Raw genomic sequence first — 23,527 nt, forward strand, 5'->3', positions numbered from 1 at the left:
TTTTCCCCATAGAATGGTTTTACAATATTTACTTATATACTATATATTATTTCTACGGTTTAGTTCAGATTTGATTTGTTTTTTAGACATGGAAAGGTCAATTATTACACAATTTGCATTATAATGACGCATCATTCTATTGATGGGGCTATTTTTAGCATAGTTTGTCCTAAAAGATTGTTCTTGGAATAAATTACGAGTTCTTAGTTGTCGGCTAGGTACATAAAATTTTATTTGCGATGATGCGGGTTGTACACGTTGAGAAATAATGTCGTTGATAAAGCAAAGCATGGCAAAATCGCGGCGTTCTTTGAGTGTTTGTATATTAATGAGCATGCAACGTGCTTTATACGATGGAAGAGGAAATGTCGTCCAGTTTAGTTTACGAAGTGCGTACAAGCTAAATTGATTTTGGACTGATTCGATGCGTTCTTCGTACAGGACAGTGTATGGGTTCCACACTATGCTGCAATATTCCAAAATTGGCCTGACATATGTATTTTATAATGATTTTATTGTGTAAGGGTCTTCAAAATTGTAGGTGAAACGTTTAATAAAGCCCAGCATACTATTTGCTTTATTTATTATTGTATTAAAATGTTCCACAAATGTGAGCTTGGAGTCTAAGATTACGCCTAAATCTCGTACAATTTTGCATTTTTCTACAAGCTGGTGGCCTAAGTGTATGTCTATGGGAACATTTGAAATTTTTCTGCTGAAGGTTATTGAGTTGCATTTTTTTACATTAAGTTGGAGTAGACTTTTGCTACACCACGTGTTGAATATATTGATTTCGTTTTGGAATATTTCAGTGTCTTTGACATTTCTTATTTCCATGAAAAGTTTCATGTCATCTGCATATATAAGCACTTTAAAATGTTTGAGTATATAGGTAATGTCATTTACGTGCAAAATAAAAAGAAGTGGGCCTAAGTGGGAACCCTGGGAAATCTTCTTCCCGTTTTGGAGTTTTTTTAAATATGTCAGAAAAAATGGTAAAAATTCCTATCTCCTTGAAGTGTTCAAAAGAGTTTAAACCAAAATTGATTTATTTTCCAAACTTCATGAGGGATGCCTAGGTGGGGTGGTTTCAAACAGTTATTCCCATAATTGTTAATATTTCAATATATGTAAAATGAAAGAAATCGATTTATTTGGACCGGTTATAATTTGAATCTAATACTATCCAATACTCATTCTATAGAACTATTTTCAGAGAATTTACGATATATTATGCCCTGGTCCAATTTCACGCTATGCCTACTATCGCGTTTTTTCTTAGTAGTATGGCAAAATATTCGAATGTGTTATACACAATGTGTGGTATGGTATGGTATGGTATGAAGATATGAATATTCAACAGGAAAAATTAAAATATAGAAACAACTACAGACACTTTATACACAGACAGTGTCAAAAATTGCAGCCAAACGAGAATGATGGTTTTGTGAGGAAGTAGAGGAGGAAGCCCATGCAAAGCTCATGGGATCTTCAGTGATGCCAGTTTCATCCATAGTTGCTAGTTTTACTGTTTTTGTCTCCACAAGTTTGTGTATAAAGTGTCTGTAGAAACAATGAAAGTAAATTCTCAACAATGACGACATTGTTTGTCGCAAGATGTCCACAAGGTACGAATGCCAATTAGTTGTTATGTAATTAAATATTCATAATAGTTAAAATGAAGTTCTAAGATGATTGCATTGTGCGTTTATCTTTCTATTCCATTATTTGTTTCAGTTATTTAATCTATTTAACGTGGTATCCGCAATCATACCTTCGAGATGCGCGGTATTCATATTCTTACTTTTCAAAAAATAATATAAAGCCAAATACAGTCGTGATTCGCTGGTTGAGCCACAGCCTCTGTCCAACTAAAGAATTTGATTCGCTAGTTGGACCGACTGACGAACTCTACAAAAAAGACATCAGTAGGGTAAACGATTGATAGATGGATTGTCATAGTAAATTTGACTTGAGATTTTGGCATTCAGATGCTTTTTAGTTGGACAATGGTCCAACTAGCGGACGTCCAACTAAAAGGCGGCGAATCACGACTGTATCTGGAATCAGTAGCGACTGGCTCAAATGGCACGTTCCCCATTTCCGATTAGATTTGTACCTTGCCATGATTTGCTTCTTCATCATTTTCCTGATGTGACGGATTGGGGAAGTGGTAAGGTTAGGTGTAAAGCAAATAACGACTCAGAACAATTAAAACAGAGCATTTTACACCCCCGAAAGGATACTGAACGATCTGCAGGTGCTACAATAGCAGGAATATAAATTCCAACCCCCAGAGGGATTTAGAATTTTTATTTAAACAGTGAGCGGATGTATTAACAGCCCCGAGGGGGTATTGAGATATTAGAACGACAACACCCCCGAATAGATATTGTCATTCAAATACGGCTAAAACTATAACTTCATTCATCATTCAAATACTGCTAAAACTATAGCTTTTTACCAATCTGGGTTAGGAACAATAGCATATCCTTGAGTTTCAGGTCTCTGTACATAGGTTCATCTATGTATAAAGAACCAAAAATCCGGAAACGCAATTGCATTACTGCTGGTCAGTTACATATCAAATGATATGATGTTCCGTAATCAGATTCACAAAGATCACAGAGAAATACTCAGCACGCTGAATACTAGCACTGTGATAATTGAGTTTGCAATGTCCAGTTAGTGCCCTGACTAGAATACTGCAAATGTGCTTGGAAAAATGTAGCAAATTCTTTAACATTTTCGGACTCATATCCAGCAGAAAAGTCTTTGTTTGAACGCAAGTTTGCAAGCTACGCCGATAGTTGGCATGTTCGGATGTAGCCCATGAGCGAATCTTGTGCTTTATCCAACTTATTGATAGACATAACACTGGTTCTGGACCAACGAAATCAGTCACAGCACCCACTCTAGCCAATTCGTCCGTCCCATAGTGTTTCCAAATAGGCTAAAACGTGATCTAAATTGTTTTGACCACGAAAAAATGATTTACGAGCTATGGTGTCTTTAGCAAAGTTTGTCTATAAATCTATATTGTTAGTTTGATGATTAATTCCCCTAATGCCGGGAAGCAAATTTTTGTTTGGTCATTTATGAAAATTTAAAAAAAATGTAGTCGGCAAAGTTGTAGGAAATATAATAAGAAACAACTTTGCTGTAGAGACTATGTACATATCTTTTGGTTTTAATAGACATTTGTGGAGTTTTGTATGATACACCCCCGAAAATCACTTTTTTTTCAAGATAACTCTTCTGGATGATTTTTTAGAATTTGACCGGCATAAGATAATACACAATTTTTTGATACGAAAGTCTATTTCTATCTTTTTAATCTATGGAATTATCGAAAGTTTTAGTGCCAAAAAAGCGACACTTTGGTATGAAATAACATTTCAATCCGCAAATTTCCGCTGACAAAGCCATATTCATTCGACTCTATAAAACAAACGCTATCAAATCCAGGGATAACAATTACACGTTTAAGGGTAAAAGAAGGAAGTATGAAGCATGTTGTTGTATGGGAAGAGGCAGGAGGGGGGGGGGGGCGGTAACATAGCTTACCAAGTTTTTGCTGTTGGAAAAAGGAATGAAACAATACATAGTTAGAACGCCAAGCCCCCGCAATTCATGAACGAATTAAAGCGAGGATCACACTCGAAAGTTCTCCAGGGTAGAAACCAACACATATGTAGTACACCGATTGTTGGAGACATCTGATCTCCAAATTTCACAAATCAGAGGATTTCCGCCGAAGAACAATACTCAGTTATCGGAGAATGCGAAAAATCTTTTGGTCGGGCTGGGTGACAACATAGTCACTGAAAGCGACCCAAGTGGAGTTGAAGACAATTTTTAATAATTTAAATCCAAATTAAAAGATTTTATAATTAAAAAAATAGTATTAGTATATTTCCAATGTTTGATTCCATTTTGTAGTTGGTTAGCTATGTTAACCCCTCGCCTCTTTCCTCTCCCCCATGTAACAACATGCTTCATACTTCCTCTTTTTACCCTTAAACCTATGTTGTAATTTTTTAATGGCCTTATACAAAGAGTTTTATGGTTTTTTGAATATATATTTTTGCATGCAAGAGACAGCATGTGACAAATGGTTATCCTTGGATTTGATAGCGTTTGTTTTATAGATTCGAACGAATATGACTTTGTCTGCGGAAATTTGCGGATTGAAATGTTATTTCATACCAAAGTGACGATTTTTGGCACGAAAACTTTCGATAACTTCTCAGATATAAGAGTTAGATATAAACTTTTGTAACAATGATTGTGTATTTCCTTATGACGGCCACAATCCTAGAGTATTCTAAAAAATCATCCAGAAGAGTTATTTTGAAAAAAGTGATTTTCGGGGGTGTATCATATTCACTAAAACATTTCTGAATACAGTTTTTTACTATTTTCATAAATTACCAAACAAAAATTTGCTTCTCAGCTTTTGCAGACCAACTTTGCTGAAGACAATATAGCTCGAAAATCGTTTTTTTTGTGGTAAAACAATTTCGATCACGTTTTTGTCTATTTGGAAACACTGTGCGCCCATTAATTTTCAGTAATATCGAAATGACCAGGTACCCATACAAGGTAGATAGCGCTTGAAATGCTAAGTTCTTCGACTTGGGTTCGATATACGATTGCTAATTTCGATCTCGGAACTGTCGAACTAAGTGCTTTCAGAGCACCCTGACTGTCAGAGCAAACATAGATTTTTTACCGCAAATTCCCTGTTGAAGTGCTGCAAAGTTTTCTGCTTGAAATACGGTACAGTATCTACCAAGCGAATGATACTGGTTTCATCTTATTTCACGAAAATATACTCCAGCGCCGGCTCGGCCCCTCAACAAAGAAACGTCATTATAACAAACTACATATTCTTCAAATTGTCGCTCCATCCAGCCAGACAGCCATCCTTGCGTGGAGGAATTCTCACATTGAAAGTTTTAAAAGGAAAACTACGTGTGAGTGTAAGGTCACTAGGTGCAAGTGTATACTCATCCCAAGTAACCATTTGGGGCCAAAGTCTTGTGTGGCTAGTTGCACGATCTATTGGGTTACTGGTCCAGAGCACAGTAACCTGAAGATGGTATGCACAAGAAAGTGCAATGGACAAGAAAGAATACCGTTTTAACCCTCCAGAGGTCACGCAAATGGCCCACTGAACGAGCAGCCGCTGGTGCTCTAAAACGATTTCGCCAAATTTTCCGAACGACGTGCACTTTGTGCACTAGCGCGAGTGACGGAAGCTTAAGGTTACTGGGCTCTGGAACAGCCAAATAACGCAATAAGGGTCATTCATCGTAAATTATAATTTTTACGATGTGAACCCCACGGTATTCGCGGTATTGAAAAAAATTTCAGTTTACTCACTATAAAGATTTTTACAATCAACGGAAAAAAATTGTTTTCAGAATGATATTGATTTTTTACAATTATCGAAATGTTTTTCATTTGTGTTTTTCATTTCTTTTTTTTTGCGATACGCTTAGTAATAATGACTCAAAATAAAATTCCTTCGCCTATCGCGAGTATAATAAAGCCCTGAAAATTTCAGATCAATTGGTTCAACGGTAATCAACATATGTTGATCATAGCGATATCACTTTTCAAAATCTAAGTACCGAGATAATCGCGTTAAATGTTGACGTTGTACTCAGCGCAGATTATTTTTATTTGAATGAAAAAGCGTCGGAGCTAAGAGCTGAAAAGACCCATTTATATTCACAATGCTACCGCTTTGAAAGATGACACAAAAATAATTAAGAGGGATGCCAGGTGGCATATTAAATATAAAAATCTTTGAAAATCTGTGCATAAGTGTCTCAAAAACATAAAGTCTTGAACTTTTTTTTCTTTCGCGCAATTTAAAAATTTGTGCGACGCATTGAAAGTCTGTAAAACACAGATTAATCTGTGCACCTGGCATCCCTGCTAAATGAAACTTGAAACAGGCGTGCCGAAATACGCTATAGTGTTGCCAGCAAACGCCATCTGGCACCGAAAGAATGTGAAAAAATCGCGGCTCTGTCTTTTTTCACAAAAAATACTATAACTTTGCGAATTTTCAACCGATTTGAAAAAAATCAAATGATTCTAAAAGTTGAAAGAATGGCCTAGAAACGTTATAAAATAGAATTTTGATATTTTGGAAAAAGTGCAATTATTTGGAAGAGTGAAAGTTTCAAATTCGGGTTTTGGAAAATACTACGAAATGTGGTAGAAATCGAAATAAAAAAATATTTCTGGCGAGTAGTACATTGGTAACACGTAACGTTACTGTTACTGTGCGCAAATTATACTTGCGAGCCATTGTTTTGAAAAACTATAAAAAATAAACAATAAAAATCAGCAAAAATGAGAACGATTTTTTCTACTTCTAAATTAAATTAAAAAAATTGAATAAATGATAAAAAAAGATTATATAACACCAATTGTTACTTACGTAGTAAAACAACGAGTATTTAAACTGGTATTGTCACGAGTCACATTTTCACTGACAGCACGAAACCTGACGAAACGCTAACGGCAACCGTACAATGGGGTATAAATGTACCCCACGCCAACTTTGACACCTGCTTCCTCGAAGGCTATAAGCAAACTGGATAAACCACCTGTTCCTACTCTAACTAGGAACTCTAAATTGAATTATGGTCAGAGTCCCAGGTCAGTAAATGCTGAATTCCTGTCATCATACGACTCTTAAGCAGATGAGGGGTACATTTGTACCCCAGTGCAACGTTCTAGGGTCAACGAAAAGTAATAAAAATTAAGCGTGCATGCCACTAACTTGTTGTCATAGCAACATCTACAACTGTAGCAAGCACTGCAAATTCTGATATTTGAAATATTTTGTCAATTTTTCTCTCATTTTTTTCTAAATTTGTGAAAATAATCGTAAAACTTGTGATTTCTACCGTTGTTTACTGGATCGCCGTCGCGTTGCACTGTTCATACACTATATTACATTGTTTTTTCCCTCTACAATTTACAAATGAGTTGTCAGGAGAAAGAAGAGAGAGATAATTTAAGTTACATTATAAACACAACTAGATTTAGATGATGGAACGTTTAACTATTTTTAATCTTTTTATGCAATCTATTGATGTTTATTTTTTCACCGAAACAATAATGCGTAACACACTCATCGTTTAAAAGCACTTAACACTTTGTAAAAATATCAAATCTATATGTAATATAAAGAGAAGTATTACTTCTGGTTCCAATAATAAATTCCATTGTGTGTTAAGGGGGAGGTAAAGGTTTCAGCGTGTAAAAAACATTCGTTTTTTGTAAATTATAGTGTATCATTTCAATAACATTTTGTATTTTTTATATGCTAAAATATCGACAAACGACTCAGTGACGAAGCTTTTTGTAGAACATCTTTGGAATAAACACGATTTGCGGTATTAACAGCCGATTTCTTTCAAATTTTGCATACACATTCTACTTAAACAAACCTAATCCCTACATTGAGTTTTCGAGATAATTTTTCATGATCGGGGTTTTTACTCATAAAAAGCCTGAATTTTTTGTGAAAAATAGCACTTGCAAATGAATAAAAAAAATCCTTAATTGAAAATTGCATAACGAAAACTGCGAGTGTTATTGAAATGATACACCATAATGTACAAAAGTTGTGGTCAATTCGCTTGACGCAAAATTCTAAAAAAATCGCGAAAATGATATTTTTTCAAGCTGAAAACCTTACAACACAGCCCCTCCCCTTAATCAGACGTGCTTCTGGTAATTTTTAGACTAATTGAGCGATCGAAAATAAAAGTCGCACGGACAGAACATGCTTCGTAAAACCTATTTCAAATATGTTCGAATATGAAAACCGGATAAACACTTCAAGTATAAAAATCGGACTGGAACTCTCCTTTGCTAGAGTCGGATAGAAAACCTTCTGCATAAACACCGGAAAAAATCCGAATCTTACAAAATGGTTTTTGGCCAACTTTTAATCTTTAGCATCTCGATATACGGATGCTCCTGCGTACGATTTATTTATTTATAACCGGCTTTTATTTTGGAAGTTATAAACGATCCCTATGCTGAAGAATCTCTGTCCGATTTTTATGCTTGCAGTTTATTTCCGAATTTTATATTTTCATATATTTGAAGCGGGTTTTATGCAGCATGTTCTGTTCTTGCAACTGTTTTTCGGTTGCTCACTTAGTTCTCGATTGCCTTGGTTAAAAACCAATAATAGGCACAGAGATTGTCCGTACAGCAAGCTTTTTTATAGCGTTGTGTCGAGAAACGATCTGTTTACTCAGTAAATCGCGTAGTTATTATTTTATTTCAACTGGTCTACACACAAGTTCAAAGAATCTCCAATAAAAAGTTTTACGAACTGCTAAGGCATTAAAAAATCCGTGCTTCATCATGTTGTTAAAGATATACTTAAATAAACTGAATAGTGTTACTATTTTTTGCTATTACTTCATTACTTCTGATTGTTAAACACAATGTCTGATGTTCCATTTTCATTGGCTTCATTCGGTATCTTAGGGCCGATTTCTTCACCATCGCTTAACTTATATTTTTATATATATATATATATATATATATATATATATATATATATATATATATATATATATATATATATATATATATATATATATATATATATATATATATATATATATATATATATATATATATATATATATATATATATATATATATATATATATATATATATATATATATATATATATATATATATATATATATATATATATATATATATATATATATACGTATTGCCAGAAAAGGCGAAATCTATCTCAACAATTTTACTTAATTTTAAGAAGCTAATGGTTAAATTTAAAATTGAAAAGTCGGGAGAAGAAGTAATCTAATTTTGCAATTATTATCGCCCCTTTAACTTAAATATTATTGGTTGACTGTGATCATCCATTCAATGCACATTCGAGAAGTTTGTTGAAACGAAATCTTTGGAGATTATACCAGAACGTGGTAGCAATTCGAGCTAAATATGTACATTGAATAAAAAATTGAACTAAAAGTAAAAAAAAAATTGAAGTAAAAAAAGAATGCAAACCTTGTTCTCATACACTGGTTGAAAATGTGTCCAATTTTAAGAATCTGACGGTTTGTCCCCAAATCATACAAAATTATCCTCATGCAAAATTGTACAAACGGTGGCCCTAAAAAAGCCTTTCATCTCGTAAAAATATCAAAAACAGCGTGGAATATTCTCGGAAGTGCGGTGTCGAACCTGAACAGTTCTAAGTGAATATAATTCTTACTGACGAGAGCAGGTCTAGTATTTTGGGATCTGATGGTAGAATAATAACATGGATCACCAATCGATGAGGCAGAATATCACCATTTAATACCGACTGTTAATCATATTGTGTGAATTGTAATGGTTTAGTGTGCATTTGGATATATATATATATATATATATATATATATATATATATATATATATATATATATATATATATATATATATATATATATATATATATATATATATATATATATATATATATATATATATATATATATATATATATATATATATATATATATATATATATATATATATATATATATATATATATATATATATATAAGACCCGTTGATGTGAGAAGAGATCATTCACTACACTTATTTTGGTGATACCGATTTGAGCAGAATCTACGGACGATTTTTTGGTGATGTAATATGTATTTCTTATCAAAGTTATATTGCAGTATATTGTCAATTGAAGTTTATTAAATACGCATTTACTGTACGTACAATTTCTGTGCCCAGTGCATATCCAAAAGAACATTTGGGCATCCATTACGGTAAGATGAGATAGAATTTTTACTACTGTCTCATCACCACATCTATTCATCATACCTCGTTTCAATAAATGTACATTGCTTTGTGGTAATAATTCTTTATCTTTTAATTCGAATCGACAAAATCGACAAAAATTCTACAGTACCGGATCGGGGGTTACTTTACGCCACGGGGACTACTTTACGCCAAAATTAAAAAATAATACCTGAGCTTCTAGTTCAAATTTTGACAAAAGCAAAACAGTATTATTATTCAACCCAAACATAAAAAATGGATATAGGTTTAAGAGAATTCTGGCAAGTAATCGTTGTAGGCGATGAAACTGAAGCATAAAACACACACAAAAAACATTTTAACTTAAATTCTTGGAAAAGTATGATATTCTAATCAAAATATTAGATAAGAGGATAGAGATTACATAAATTAACATGACAATGTAATGCAATTATTTGTGTCCGTACTATTTGTACATTTTTCATTGTTTGGTATTTGGTCCATTTTAGCTAAAAATGGGGCTACTTTACACCAAGCTTTACTCAAGTCTATATTACACAATCTGTATATTTGATCTAAAATTTATTCTTATTTTGGCAATTGATTCTAATTCAAAGCAGTTTGAGAGTTTTGAAGAAAACTGAAATCGATAATTTGCAAGTATGGTAGTGTTGTTGCAATAGTGCAAAAATATAAAACCGTATAAAACTATGATTTAAACTATGTGTATTGAATCAATTCGTTGTGGAATGACAGAAAGGGCAGCGGGGAATAGTTCTGAAGTACAGGCGAATGACCTTATGGATAAAATTTCCTTAGTATATTGGAAATGGATATCCCATCAAAGATCTAACGTACTTATTAAATTTAACAGTCCCATTCGCATTTTTGTCTTTGCACACCGGAACACAATTAAAATTACTTTTAAAAAAATACTATAAAACAAGTCTGTCCAATTCAAAAGGCTCCATGAAGAAGTAAATCTTGAATAGCGTTTTTTTCTCGGCTTTCTAGTTTTCATTGTAGGACTTATTGACTCTCCTAAACTAGGTTACTGAAGGCGTGGTACGCAGTTTTTCAACATACTCTTATATTTTTACGAGCACAACATTCATTTGCATGAATAAATAACACATAAATAACGATCATAATCCTTACCAATAAATCAAAAAGTTAATCCTCAAAAAGGCAAGCTCAAATTGCGACTTCAAGAACCATCGCTCCTAGGGCCCAAACCAAAAGCATCTTTTTGTCGATTTATCAGTGAGAGAATCGAAAGTCCGAAAATGCTCGATCATTTGTATTTCATATTACAAGTTCATTGAAACTAGAGAACTGTAACTATCCGAGACCCCTTGCTTTTTTTGAGGGTTAACATAATTTTGGAAAAAAAAATAGTTCTTTATATTTCATGTTCAACGTTGATTTTCCAAAAGTTCTTTTCACTGTCTTTGAAGGTTCTTCTGCTATATGTAAGACATCAAACAGTTTCAAATTTGAAGTCGCGTTCTTGAGTGTAATGTACAAAAAGTCTTGTTTTAGGTGTAAAGTAGCCCCCGATGACGATAATTATATATTTGCTTCAAAAGTAAACAATATTTGTAAAACATACAACGGTCAAATGTATTAATAATTGGATTCAAAAATCATCAAAAGAATGACCATAATATATTTCACATGTAAACAAGAATTATGGTTTAACTAACGATATCCCCCCACCGTCTTAATTTGTGTAGTACGTACCCTAGGCTGCGCCATCAAATCTTTACACGAACGACCGTCAATCCTAATTCCTGCCGCTACAGAGATGTTTCTTCACTAAAACACACAATCACTTCACAAATGTCTCTGATTTAGTAACCAATTCGCAAAGCGCTACCAGTTGCTATTCTTTAGCTTATTTATTTTTGTGCTTTTTATAATACCGATATCGCTCTTGGTAAATCATAAGGAATAGCAGATTTCTTTGGTCAGAAACATCGGTGAAAAAACTTTTGACGGTTTAAATTAAGATTAACAAAATCATGTTAACTTCTACATCTGCACAATTGCACCAATTTTTCTCACGAGATTTCAAAAAATCTGGGATTTTTATGGACAAAAACACGCGCACACAATGGCCTTTACTTTACTCACTCAATATGACTTTCAACTTTTCGAAATTGTGTATATCCTTTGTTTTTAATGATTTTTATAATATTCCACTTTTTAAATAACTAGAATCACAGTATCAGTTTGCTTTTCTGCACTATTTTTGTAATTATAGCAAAAAACTACGTATGTTTGTATTTCCGTTTCAGGACGATCTAACGAACAATCGATGTTTCTTTTTTATAATAATGCGAAAATGTTCGACACAGTACACAAGCTTATAACGCCGTTTACCGTAGTGGTAGATTTTCAGCAGCCGTAAATACGAATTTCAATTACTTGCATTGCGGTTCAATGAACAAGAAAAGTTCTTTTCACAATGTCGTCGGTTAAGCATGTTATAGGCGAGAAATGATTTATCACACTCACGCGGATCGCTGGCTTTCAAGTTGGAGACATCATATTCAGTACCGTGAGTGTGGGTGTGGTATGATGCTGTGCGACGACGACAATCCCTATGTTCTATAGCCTCCTCTTTTAACTCTCTTGTTAGCTCCTTCTCTCATCTATAACACTTCTCTAACGGCATAAAGATAGATCAGATCACGCGTCCGGTTTGAGTAAAAAAACAACAAGAGGTTTTAGTAATCATGGTCTTCATTGATAGTGAAGACTCACTGGACGTTGTTTTACTCAGCACATTACCGCAAAAAGGCCTACGGTAAATTTGCACACGCTTCGCGAACTAATTTTATATCATTGAGATATCCGTTTTTATTCCAACATTCTACTCCGATCACTGTTGTCGCAAAATGACACACAACCAGTCGCATCGAAACGATTTTTTTGGGAAAGATTATCTGATCATTCGTTGCGGAAGAATCTTCACTGATATCAATAACGCTGATAGATATTAATTTTTTAATATATATACGTATATATATATATATATATATGTATATATTTGTGTAAATTTTCCGAAGTACAGTAATAAATGATTATTGGTATACTGTTATCGATATACTTTTAGACGATTGAATACATAAAGAGCGAGAGCGACGTTCGTAAACACGTCGTACGCGTTTCGAAGGCAAATATACACTGTCTTGTCAATCAACATTCATCTACTGTGGCGGAGATATACGAGAGGAAGAAACAATATTTATGAGCCCGCCTCTTTTTATGGTTACTTTTCCTTCACGCGCAGGCATAACGATATTCGGTCTTCCTGCTCTCTTTCTGGCGTTCTGCTATACGATCAGAAATTTTGCGCACGCAATAACTCCGCCTATTCTCGTACAAAAAGCGATAGCTATATACAATTATTTATAAGGCCGATTGAAATGAAGAATGTCTTATAGGATAAAAATTTAAATTTAGTACAAACACAAACACGTCATTACCTCTTTTTCTTTCTTCCACGAATACTATCAAATACTGTTCGATGTATTTGTTTTCTGCCATTTCGGAGGTACGTGTGGTAACGTGTAGTTAGGTGCACCGTGCATCACGGCTAATACAAATACCTCGATGTGCGAAGCCACAGTGAACATGTATTCTACAAAAAGCTTGCAATCATTTGTCTCTTTTCGACAAGTTGCGGTTCATAATCCTTTACAGTGTGACTGATAATTTCTTACACATCTTTAAACAAACCTGTCACTAACACCACTCTACTCAATTTCACCATATTAGTTCGATCAATGCAAGGTTTGTCTAACAAAAATGCCGATTTTTTTCAATCCGGTATACAGTTCCAAGCATAAATACACGAATGATGTAGTAGTGTGCATAACGTTCACATTCGTTGATTCGATCCTCTTCTCGAAGAAATACAATGAGATATGGGCTTTACGTCATTATAAATAAAGAATAGTTAATTAGTTGCATTAACAATGATTGCAGGCGAAATTTATCTTTTATGCACTGCTATAGTGCAAACGGTCGCCAAGAGAACATTCGTAGTACGTCAGTAAATTTTCAAGTTTTGTGGGCGTGGGTGACTACAAAACAAATTTCCTTAGAGGTACAGACTTTCTACCTTTCTCCTGGACGAAAAATAGAAAAAACACTCAAACTTAGAAGATGTTTTCCTGGCTGTCCATTTGTTGTCAAAGTTGTCAGATCGGAATTTAGAATAGTTTCAAAATAAACGCCAAAGATTTGAACAAGAAACTTATCTTGATTTTGAAGTCTAGTATTCAATTTCGGAAATATAGATAATTTCGCGTGGAAAAAAACGTGGAAAACCTGTTCTCATCCACCTTGAGGTGCAAAGTAGCTTTTATTTTTTACATTAATTTTGTATTATATTGTTTAGTTTACATTACATTTCGAAAGGGTTTCAGCGTAAAAAACACTTTTTTGTGATTTTTTTTAAAACTGCGTGAAGCGAAATAATCCAAACTTTTGTACATTATAATCTATCAGTTCAATAACATTCTATAATTTTTCTATGGAAAAATATCGACAAACGAACGGGGACGAAGCTTTTTGTAGAACGTCAATAACAACTTAACCAATTTCTTTCAAACTTTGCATATATATTCTATGTAAAAATACCTAACCCTACGTTGAGTTTTTTAGATATTTTTTCAATAAATGTGTTTTTACTCATAACAAGACGGAATTTTTCGAAAAAAAATGGAAATTTGTATTCAAAATGAGGAAAAAAAAACCCTTAATTGAAAATTTATCTCGAAAACTCAACGTAAAGGTTAAGTTTTTTTCATATAATGTGTATGCAAAGATTGTCAGAAATCGGTAAAGTCGTTTTTGAATGGCAGGTAACACCGCACATCATGTTTTTCCAGAGACGTTCTACAAAAAGCTTCGTCACCAAGTCGTTTGTCGATATTTTTGCATAGAAAAATTACAGAATGTTATTGAAATGAAAGACTATAGACTAATGTACAAAAGTTTCGATCAATTCGCTTTACGAAATATTGTAAAAAAATCGCGAAAAAGTATTTTTTTTCGCCATGAAACTGAAGAAGCTCTCGGCCCATGCGGAACAACAATTAAGTTTTCGTCGCGCTAGTGGAAATTTCCATTTTCACATTACATATAAATGAAATATATAGAATTCGCTCCCATTTTCAAGACATTTTTCGAGGCCCGGTGGGCCTAGTCTTATAAACCAATTGACTCAGCTCGATGGTTTGGGACAATGTCTCTGTGTGTGTTTTTATTGAGAGCAGAAAAAGGTTCAAAAGCACCCTGAGCAGGAAAAAATGCATAAAAACCAGCATCTCAGGGAATAGGTTTGGACAGTCTCTCTAGAACAACTACTCTTCTACAGAACCTGATTTTTCCCAGACACTATCTTACGGTTTTACTCCGTAAAAAGGTTTTTTATGTGTACAGCATACTCCAATCCAACTACTTTAATAGTTTGTTCTTTCAGTGCGGTTACAGCACATCTTCTCGAGACACTACCATTTTCCGACAATCTAAACAATGCGCATGGGTCCACCCATAGGCCAATAATACAAAAACTGTGCTTTGATCTAGCGATTAAATGGTTATGGATGTATGTTTTATTGTTTGAATTTGCCAATAAACGATTATTTTAATATATAGAAGAATGTATAGTGTGGTTCGTTTTTTTACCGATAAGGTAAATAATATTGATAATCGATTGCTCATCAGAATCTCTTTTTTGTCGAGCTGTAGTTAACAATATTAGTTTTTTATCAGACAACGTTACTATTACTTGTGCAGAAAAATGTGGAGTGCAGAAAATGATTATGTGTGTATATGTATTAGAATAAAAATATTGAACTTGGTTATAACTAACTTTTTGCCTTGATTTCCCTCGAGAATTTTTCTTTAATCCTTAAATGCATACTTTTGCAATTCGGCAACATATCAGACTTTGTGATATATAGTCCCAACAAGAGATATAGATCGTATCCAGTCTGCGCCCAGAATGCCTAGAGAATCTAAGATGTTGTATATGTTTGCCGAGATAAAAAAATTTCATATTCTAAAATTATATTATTTTATAATTTCTTCAGATCCTGAAATTATATACACACTTAGTTTTTTTCGCCGAATCTTGATTTTTTACCGACTTTTACACAGCTGAACGCTGCGCTATTGGTTCGGTAATTTATTTATTTGTCGAACGTTCAGGTAAACCATTTTTTTGAGAAGTCAATTTTCGGTGTACTTATCGGTAAAATGAAATGATGATTCAGTTTTCAAAATACTGTTGTGTCAGTACTTTTTGACGTTTAGAAATAAACGAATGAATCGTCAAATACTACAAGTGCAATTGGTAAATTTTACTGTTAGCCTCAGCAACAAGCATAAAAATTGAATTCGATCTTTTCTTAGAAATAGGCGATAAAAGGAGAATATGGAAACAAGGTCTAAGGTGAAAAAGTCTGTGGTTCACCAGATCAGCCATGTAAAAAAACTGTTTTTTGTTGTAAAAATGCTCTTAACTGATGGTTGGACGAGTCATGCCAATTGTGAATTCACTCACAATTTTCGGATTTACGAGATTAATTACGAGTTTAGAAACGTTTGCTGTCGCGCTACATTTACATTGAAAAAAACGAAAAAAAATCGTAGTTTATCTTGGGAGCTTCCAAGCTACACACTTATTTTCGATTTTGCCGTTTGGTAATTTTTTTACCGTTTTACTCAGTATTTTGCGCAAAATATCTGATGCTTCCGCTATTTTCGTTTGAAATGACGAACTCCGCATGTTCCATTGCCAAAACTCAGTTGTTCAAAATAATACTACAGAACACGCTGTTATTATTTACTGGATAATTCTTCATTTTGACATAAAGCTGAACAATTCAGTAACAGTAACAATAAATATTAATTTTAGGGTGGGATTCTGGCGCCCTTGGTGGAGTTTCAATTCAGGGCCCCGTATTTTTGGGCCCTCCTCTTTAACTGAACTTTCGAACAATAACACTGTTCAACACATGATCGGGTTGCAGAACGAAAAAAATGCCGAAAAAAAAATTTGGAAAAAATTGGAACGGGGCTTCATAGATTAAAACCAATGTTTGTATTGAGAACTAGGGATGTTCAAGAGGGAAGATTTAGTTTAGAAGTTTCGCATAAAGTCTTACTTGAAATATTACATCGAAAAAGGAATCTATACAATTTTTTAGCTCAGTCGGACATCATTAAGGGTGTTCGGCATTTGATTATTGATTCCATAGTGCTCAAAAAATCCAAAGGAAAAAAATGTCTGTTGAAAATCGATTTTTTTGTCGAAATATGTCTAAAATATCATGAAACATAAGCATCTAGTGTCAAAATAAACGAAAACCGCTAAAAACAAATATAAATGGTTCCAAACACTTACAAATTTTTGAAAACAAAAATTCGAAAATCGAAAATTTTATTGTAATACTTTATGAGTGCAAAACAGTTTCACAACGAACTGATCTTGTGAGCAGATCAAATAAAAAATGGCAGGGATTTAGGGTTGTAACTAAATCATCGTGAAGAAATTTGTGAAAAAAATTAAACGGAACTTCACAATTTAACAGACCACTTCAGTGTCAACTGTGGATATCACCTTAGTGTAAAGAACGATTTTTCTCACCGTACATATGATAGATGCAACCTTCAGTTCGCTTCACACCCTAAAACAAAGCATAACGAATATTTTAGAATGAATGTAAAATTTAATTCATTCTTACGGAAGATATCCTGTGCAGAAAATTAGAGACCTATGACAAGTTCACATAGTATGACGTTATCGTGCGCTGCAGTTTTCTAGACAGGTACAGTACAAGCGAACTGTCAAAAATGAACACTCAGTTCATTTGTGACGTCACCGTAAAATATTCAATAGGTTTAAGAAAATGTTTGCAAGTGATCGTAGTAGGCGATGAAACTGAAATATAAAATATACTCAAAAAGAATTGTAACTTAAATTATCTTGGGAAATTGCGATATGCTAGTCAAATTATTAGATAAGAGGATATAGATTACGTGAAATTAACCTGGCAATGTAATGCAATTATTTGTGTTTGTACTTTTTATCCGTATTTTTGTTGGTTTGGTAATTGGCGACCATTTCTCGACAAACATGTCAAATGGGCCGAAGCGCAAATGAGAGCCTCTCTTTGTTTACTTTCTCTTTCGATTATTACGGCGTCAGCATAAAACTTTTCAACATTGTTTCAGGATATATCGAAAAACGCTGATTTCGACTAGCATATTATGCTATAAGAGTTAATGAACAAACTTATAAACGGACGAGTTATTAGCGAAAGAGAAAGTAAACAAAGAGAAACTGTCATACGTCTCCCAACCTTTGAACGGAACGGATCGTTATATTTCACAGTGGTGTTCGGTGTGTGTAAATTTCAGTGATTCAAGGTCATCCTTTGTTCGTTCGTTAGCTGCCATTCTGCTGGTGCCGGCAGTAAATCCAGTACATTGTTTTCGCTGGTGCGGAACAATCGACGTTATTTGCAGATAAGTTTTGCTTTATTTTTTTCCTCGTTTGCTTTCTTTCCTTTTCCCTACTTTTACTCTACCTTGTAATCAAATAATAAGACACATTCCCGTTTATATAACGGTCTGCCCTCGTGCTTAAATGGCCGAGGGCGAAATACCATCTGATGTAATCATAGAAGTCCCTGATCCCCCTAATACTCGCATTGCTCCCCGTATAAAGCAGTACCCAGAAGGTTCCTCTGGGCCATGGGTGGTATATTTAGGGACGTTGCGATATTTTCGATACTAGTACGGAATCGATACTTCTGTTTCCGATGCTCGATTTTTTGGTATCGATACTTCAATCACGATACTTTACTGATATCGATACAATCTTCACGATATCGAAAAGAATCGAAAGAACCAGTAGTTGGAAGTATTCGATTCGGAATTATGAACGAGTTTGGAATTATTTCCGAGTGAAATGTGATTACCTATTCAGACTAAACCATTACGGAATCGGTTGTTACATTTGAGTTGCTACAATAATTGGAGCACCAATCGCATTTGATGAAAAAATCGATTCCGAACATTGCCCATTATTTGACAGTCCATGAGACTTTCTGATCAGCCAAATTATTTATTGTTCATCTTTTCTGACATTCGACGTCTGACATAATCGTCGACTGGATCCAACATCAAACGAATCAGATCAATGAAATATATTTGTCGAACAGGTTTTTCTGTTCGCAGGAGCAGAGCAAAACGATAACTGACAAAACCCACTACTGAATTTCCAAACAACGGTTTGCAGATTACCTAATTCAGGGAATTAAGCTACTGTAAAAGCACAGACTAACAGACATAACACTCGAAAACAATGCTTCGTCCGCTTTAACGGTCATTTTAAATATATTTGTAGTTGGGACTGTGCCCACATTTGAAATTGTGGCGCCACTGACCTATGAACAAGCAGATGGGGGATCGACCACTAGTGAAAAATTGTTCCCAAACATGAGGGGTAACCCATCAGCAAATGAGTGTTTGGCAAATGAGTGGAGCTAGTGTTCTGGGAAAATTGCCGGATCGATGTTTTTGTGGGAATTCCCTCATAGTGTTATGTCTGTTAGTCTGTGGTAAAAGTGCGGAATCGAATGGCGATACTTTCAAGTATCGATACTACGACTACGATTATATCGAAAGTATCAGTACTTGCATTCGATACCAGTATCGATTCTAAGTATCGATGTATTTTAATATCGAAACGTCCCTAGGTATATTTTCGGACCGGAGAGAAACCGGTTAATATATTAAAACTTTCTCGAGATCTGACTGCTAATTACCCGGCCGTAACTCAGATAACACGTGTTCGGGCAAACAAGATACGTGTTCTAGTGAGTGATCTCGGCCAGGCAAACGCGATTGCTTGCTGTGAGCGCTTTACGCGGGAATTTAAAGCGTACGTGCCTTGTGTGGCCTGTGAAATCGATGGGGTAGTGTCCGAACCGGGCCTGAAATGCGAAGAACTGTTGGAGCACGGGGTTGGCTGCTTTAAGGACCCCTCACTTGAACAGATTAAGATCTTGGAATGCAAACAATTGTATACCGCAAACACCGAGGGAGGTAAGACTACCTACTCTCTATCAGGCTCGATTCGGGTGACATTCGCCGGGTCCTCTCTTCCCAACTACATCCTCCTTGACAAGGTTCGCCTACCAGTTCGCCTGTTCGTACCGCGGGTCATGAACTGCAGCAATTGCAAGCAGTTGGGCCACACAGCCACATATTGTGGAAATAAGAAACGATGCGGCAAATGCGAAGGAGAGCATGAGGATGACTCTTGCGACAAAGAAACTGAAAAGTGTATTTGCTGCGGGGGCCCTTCACATACTCTTAAATCATGTCCTGCGTACAAGCAGCGCGGGGATAAAATTAAGCGCTCCCTTAAGGAACGCTCAAGGCGTTCTTATGCAGAAATGCTAAAGAATGCTTCGCCATCTGTCCTGTCCGAAAATCCCTATGCTGGTTTGGCTAACGTTGAGCAAGAATCTGACGACCCACGAGAGGGAACATCTTTGGGTAACCCAGGGGAATCCAGGAAGAGGAGAAATCCAGCCTCCCCTACATTGCCTCGTAAGGGTGCCAAGGTGTCGTCCACTCAGAGTGCGCCATCTACAACCAATAAATTCAACGGAAGTGATGCACAAAAGCCGAAGCAATTTGCTCCAGGACTTGGAAATATTAATTCTAACAAGGAGTACCCACCACTTCCAGGGACACCCAAAACCCCAAGTGTCCCCTTTTTTCAAACAGATACTCAGTCCAGTAGCGGACTAATGAAATTTTCTGACATAGTGGACTTAATTTTCACAGCTTTCAATGTTACTGATCCTCTTAAAAGCCTTCTGATACGTTTTCTCCCTATAGTGCAAACATTTTTGAAGCAGTTGACTACTAAATGGCCCCTCCTTGCAGCGATCGTATCCTTCGATGGCTAAGTCATCGAACGAGGTCACCGATTCGATCACTGTTCTTTAGTGGAACAGCAGAAGTATCCTCCCGAAAATCGATTCCTTTAAATTTTTACTAAATAGTTTAAAATGTGATGCTTTCGCATTATGTGAAACTTGGTTAACTTCCGATATAAATCTCAACTTCCACGACTTTAATATAATTCGTCTGGATCGAGAAAACCCCTATGGAGGAGTACTTTTGGGGATCAAAAAGTGCTATTCTTTCAACCGAATTAACCTCCCTTCGACACCAGGCATTGAAATTGTCGCTTGTCAAGTTTTAATCAAAGGCTTTACCTTTGCATTGCTTCCATCTACATTCCTCCTAGAGCCTCGGTAGGGCACCGAACGCTTTGTAATATCACGGAATCCTTACCGGCACCGCGGCTAGTTCTGGGAGACTTTAACTCGCACGGTACGGTATGGGGCTGTCTTCATGATGATAATAGATCAACATTAATCCAAGATCTTTGCGATAATTTCAACATGACCATCTTAAACACGGAAGAAATGACGCGGATTCCTACACCACCAGCACGCGCAAGCGCGTTGGATTTGTCGCTTTGCTCGACATCGCTACAGTTAGATTGCAGGTGGAAGGTGATCCCTGATCCCCACGGTAGCGATCATTTGCCTATCGTGATTTCAATTGGTAACGGTTCAAGACCATCGGAAACAATCAATGTCTCATATGACCTCACACGGAACATTGATTGGAAGAGTTACGCGACCGCGATATCCGTTAAAATCGAATCCACTCAAGAACTTCCTCCGGAGGAAGAGTACAGGTTTTTGGCTGGCTTGATTCTCGACAGTGCGAATCAAGCTCAGACTAAACCAGTACCCAGCGCGAATACCCATGGACGGTCTCCCACCCTGTGGTGGGATAAAGAGTGCTCAGAGCTGTACGCGGAAAAGTCCACTGCATATAAGGCCTTCCGGGAAGACGGGTTACCCGCTAGCTATCTACAGTACGCGTCGTTAGAAAGGCGAATGAAGAGTCTAATGAAAGCCAAAAAACGCAGTTATTGGCGCCGGTTCGTCGACGGGTTAACGAGAGAAACAGCGATGAGCACTCTTTGGGGTACGGCTCGACGTATGCGTAACCGTAATAGTACCAACGAGAACGTGGAATATTCAAACCGTTGGATATTCGCTTTCGCCAAGAAGATCTGTCCGGACTCTGTCCCGGTACAGAAAACGTGCCGCGCCGCGTCTCCTCACGATACCGCGAACGAAACACCGTTTTCGATGGTGGAGTTCTCACTTGCTCTCTTATCGTGCAACAATAACGCCCCAGGGTTAGACAGAATCAAATTCAACTTGCTGAAGAATCTGCCTGACACTGCAAAAAGGCGCTTGTTGAATTTATTTAACAAGTTTCTTGAGGGTAACATTGTCCCTTATGAATGGAGGCAAGTGAAGGTCATCGCCATCCAAAAACCAGGAAAACCAGCCTCCGACCACAACTCGTATCGGCCGATTGCAATGCTGTCCTGTATTCGGAAGTTGTTTGAGAAAATGATCTTGTTTCGCCTCGACAATTGGGTTGAAGCAAATGGCTTACTGTCAGATACACAATTTGGCTTCCGCAAAGGCAAAGGGACGAACGATTGCCTTGCGTTGATTTCTACAGAAATCCAAATGGCCTATGCTAACAAAGAGCAGATGGCATCAGTCTTCTTGGATATTAAGGGGGCTTTTGACTCAGTTTCTATCAACATTCTGTCAGAGAAGCTGCACCAGCATGGTCTTTCGCCAATTTTAAATAACTTTTTGCTAAACCTGTTGTCTGAAAAGCACATGCACTTTTCGCATGGCGATTTAACAACATCGCGATTTAGCTACATGGGTCTTCCCCAGGGCTCATGTCTAAGTCCCCTGCTCTACAATTTCTACTTGAATGACATTGACGATTGTCGTGCCAATTCATGCACGCTAAGGCAACTTGCAGACGACGGGGTGGTCTCTGTTACAGGGCCCAAAGCTGCCGACTTGCAAGGACCATTACAAAATACCTTGGACAATTTGTCTGCTTGGGCTCTTCAGCTGGGTATTGAGTTCTCCACGGAGAAAACTGAGTTGGTTGTTTTTTCTAGGAAGCGTGAGCCGGCGCAACTCCAGCTTCTATTAATGGGTGCAACGATCAACCAGGTTTTCACATTTAAATATCTCAGGGTCTGGTTCGACTCTAAAGGTACCTGGGGATGTCACATTAGGTATCTGAAACAGAAATGCCAACAAAGGATCAATTTTCTCCGAACAATAACTGGAACATGGTGGGGTGCTCACCCAGGAGACCTGATCAGGTTGTACCAAACAACGATATTGTCGGTGATGGAGTACGGGTGTTTCTGTTTCCGCTCCGCTGCGAACATACACTTCATCAAACTGGAGAGAATCCAGTACCGTTGCTTGCGCATTGCCTTGGGTTGCATGCACTCGACCCATACGATGAGTCTTGAAGTGCTGGCGGGCGTTCTTCCGCTAAAAAATCGATTTTGGGAACTCTCATATCGATTGCTCATCCGATGCGACATTATGAACCCGTTGGTGATTGAAAACTTCGAGAGGCTCGTCGAGCTTAATTCTCAAACCCGATTTATGGCCTTGTACTTCGACTACATGGCACAGAGCATTAATCCTTCTTCATATACTC

At 36.2% G+C, this 23,527-nt stretch overlaps 1 protein-coding gene across 3 annotated transcripts in view; it reads right to left on the reverse strand.

Moving 5' to 3' along the window:
• Nucleotides 1-13,030, reverse strand: part of LOC131682711 (homeobox protein homothorax-like) — a 904,179-nt gene extending 891,149 nt beyond the window's left edge. For 2 of the 3 annotated variants that reach the window (XM_058966262.1, XM_058965417.1), the window contains exon 1: nucleotides 11,588-13,028. In XM_058966262.1, the coding sequence (XP_058822245.1) occupies nucleotides 11,588-11,602 (15 nt within the window). In that variant the 5' untranslated portion in view covers nucleotides 11,603-13,028. Of the gene's footprint in view, nucleotides 1-11,587 lie in introns of all 3 variants that reach the window. The other variant, XM_058964749.1, reaches the window with a different exon arrangement.
• Between the last annotated feature and the right edge of the window lie 10,497 nt (nucleotides 13,031-23,527).

This window comes from Topomyia yanbarensis, chromosome 1, assembly GCF_030247195.1.
Source record: "Topomyia yanbarensis strain Yona2022 chromosome 1, ASM3024719v1, whole genome shotgun sequence".
In the NCBI taxonomy this organism is placed as follows: Eukaryota; Metazoa; Arthropoda; class Insecta; order Diptera; family Culicidae; genus Topomyia; species Topomyia yanbarensis.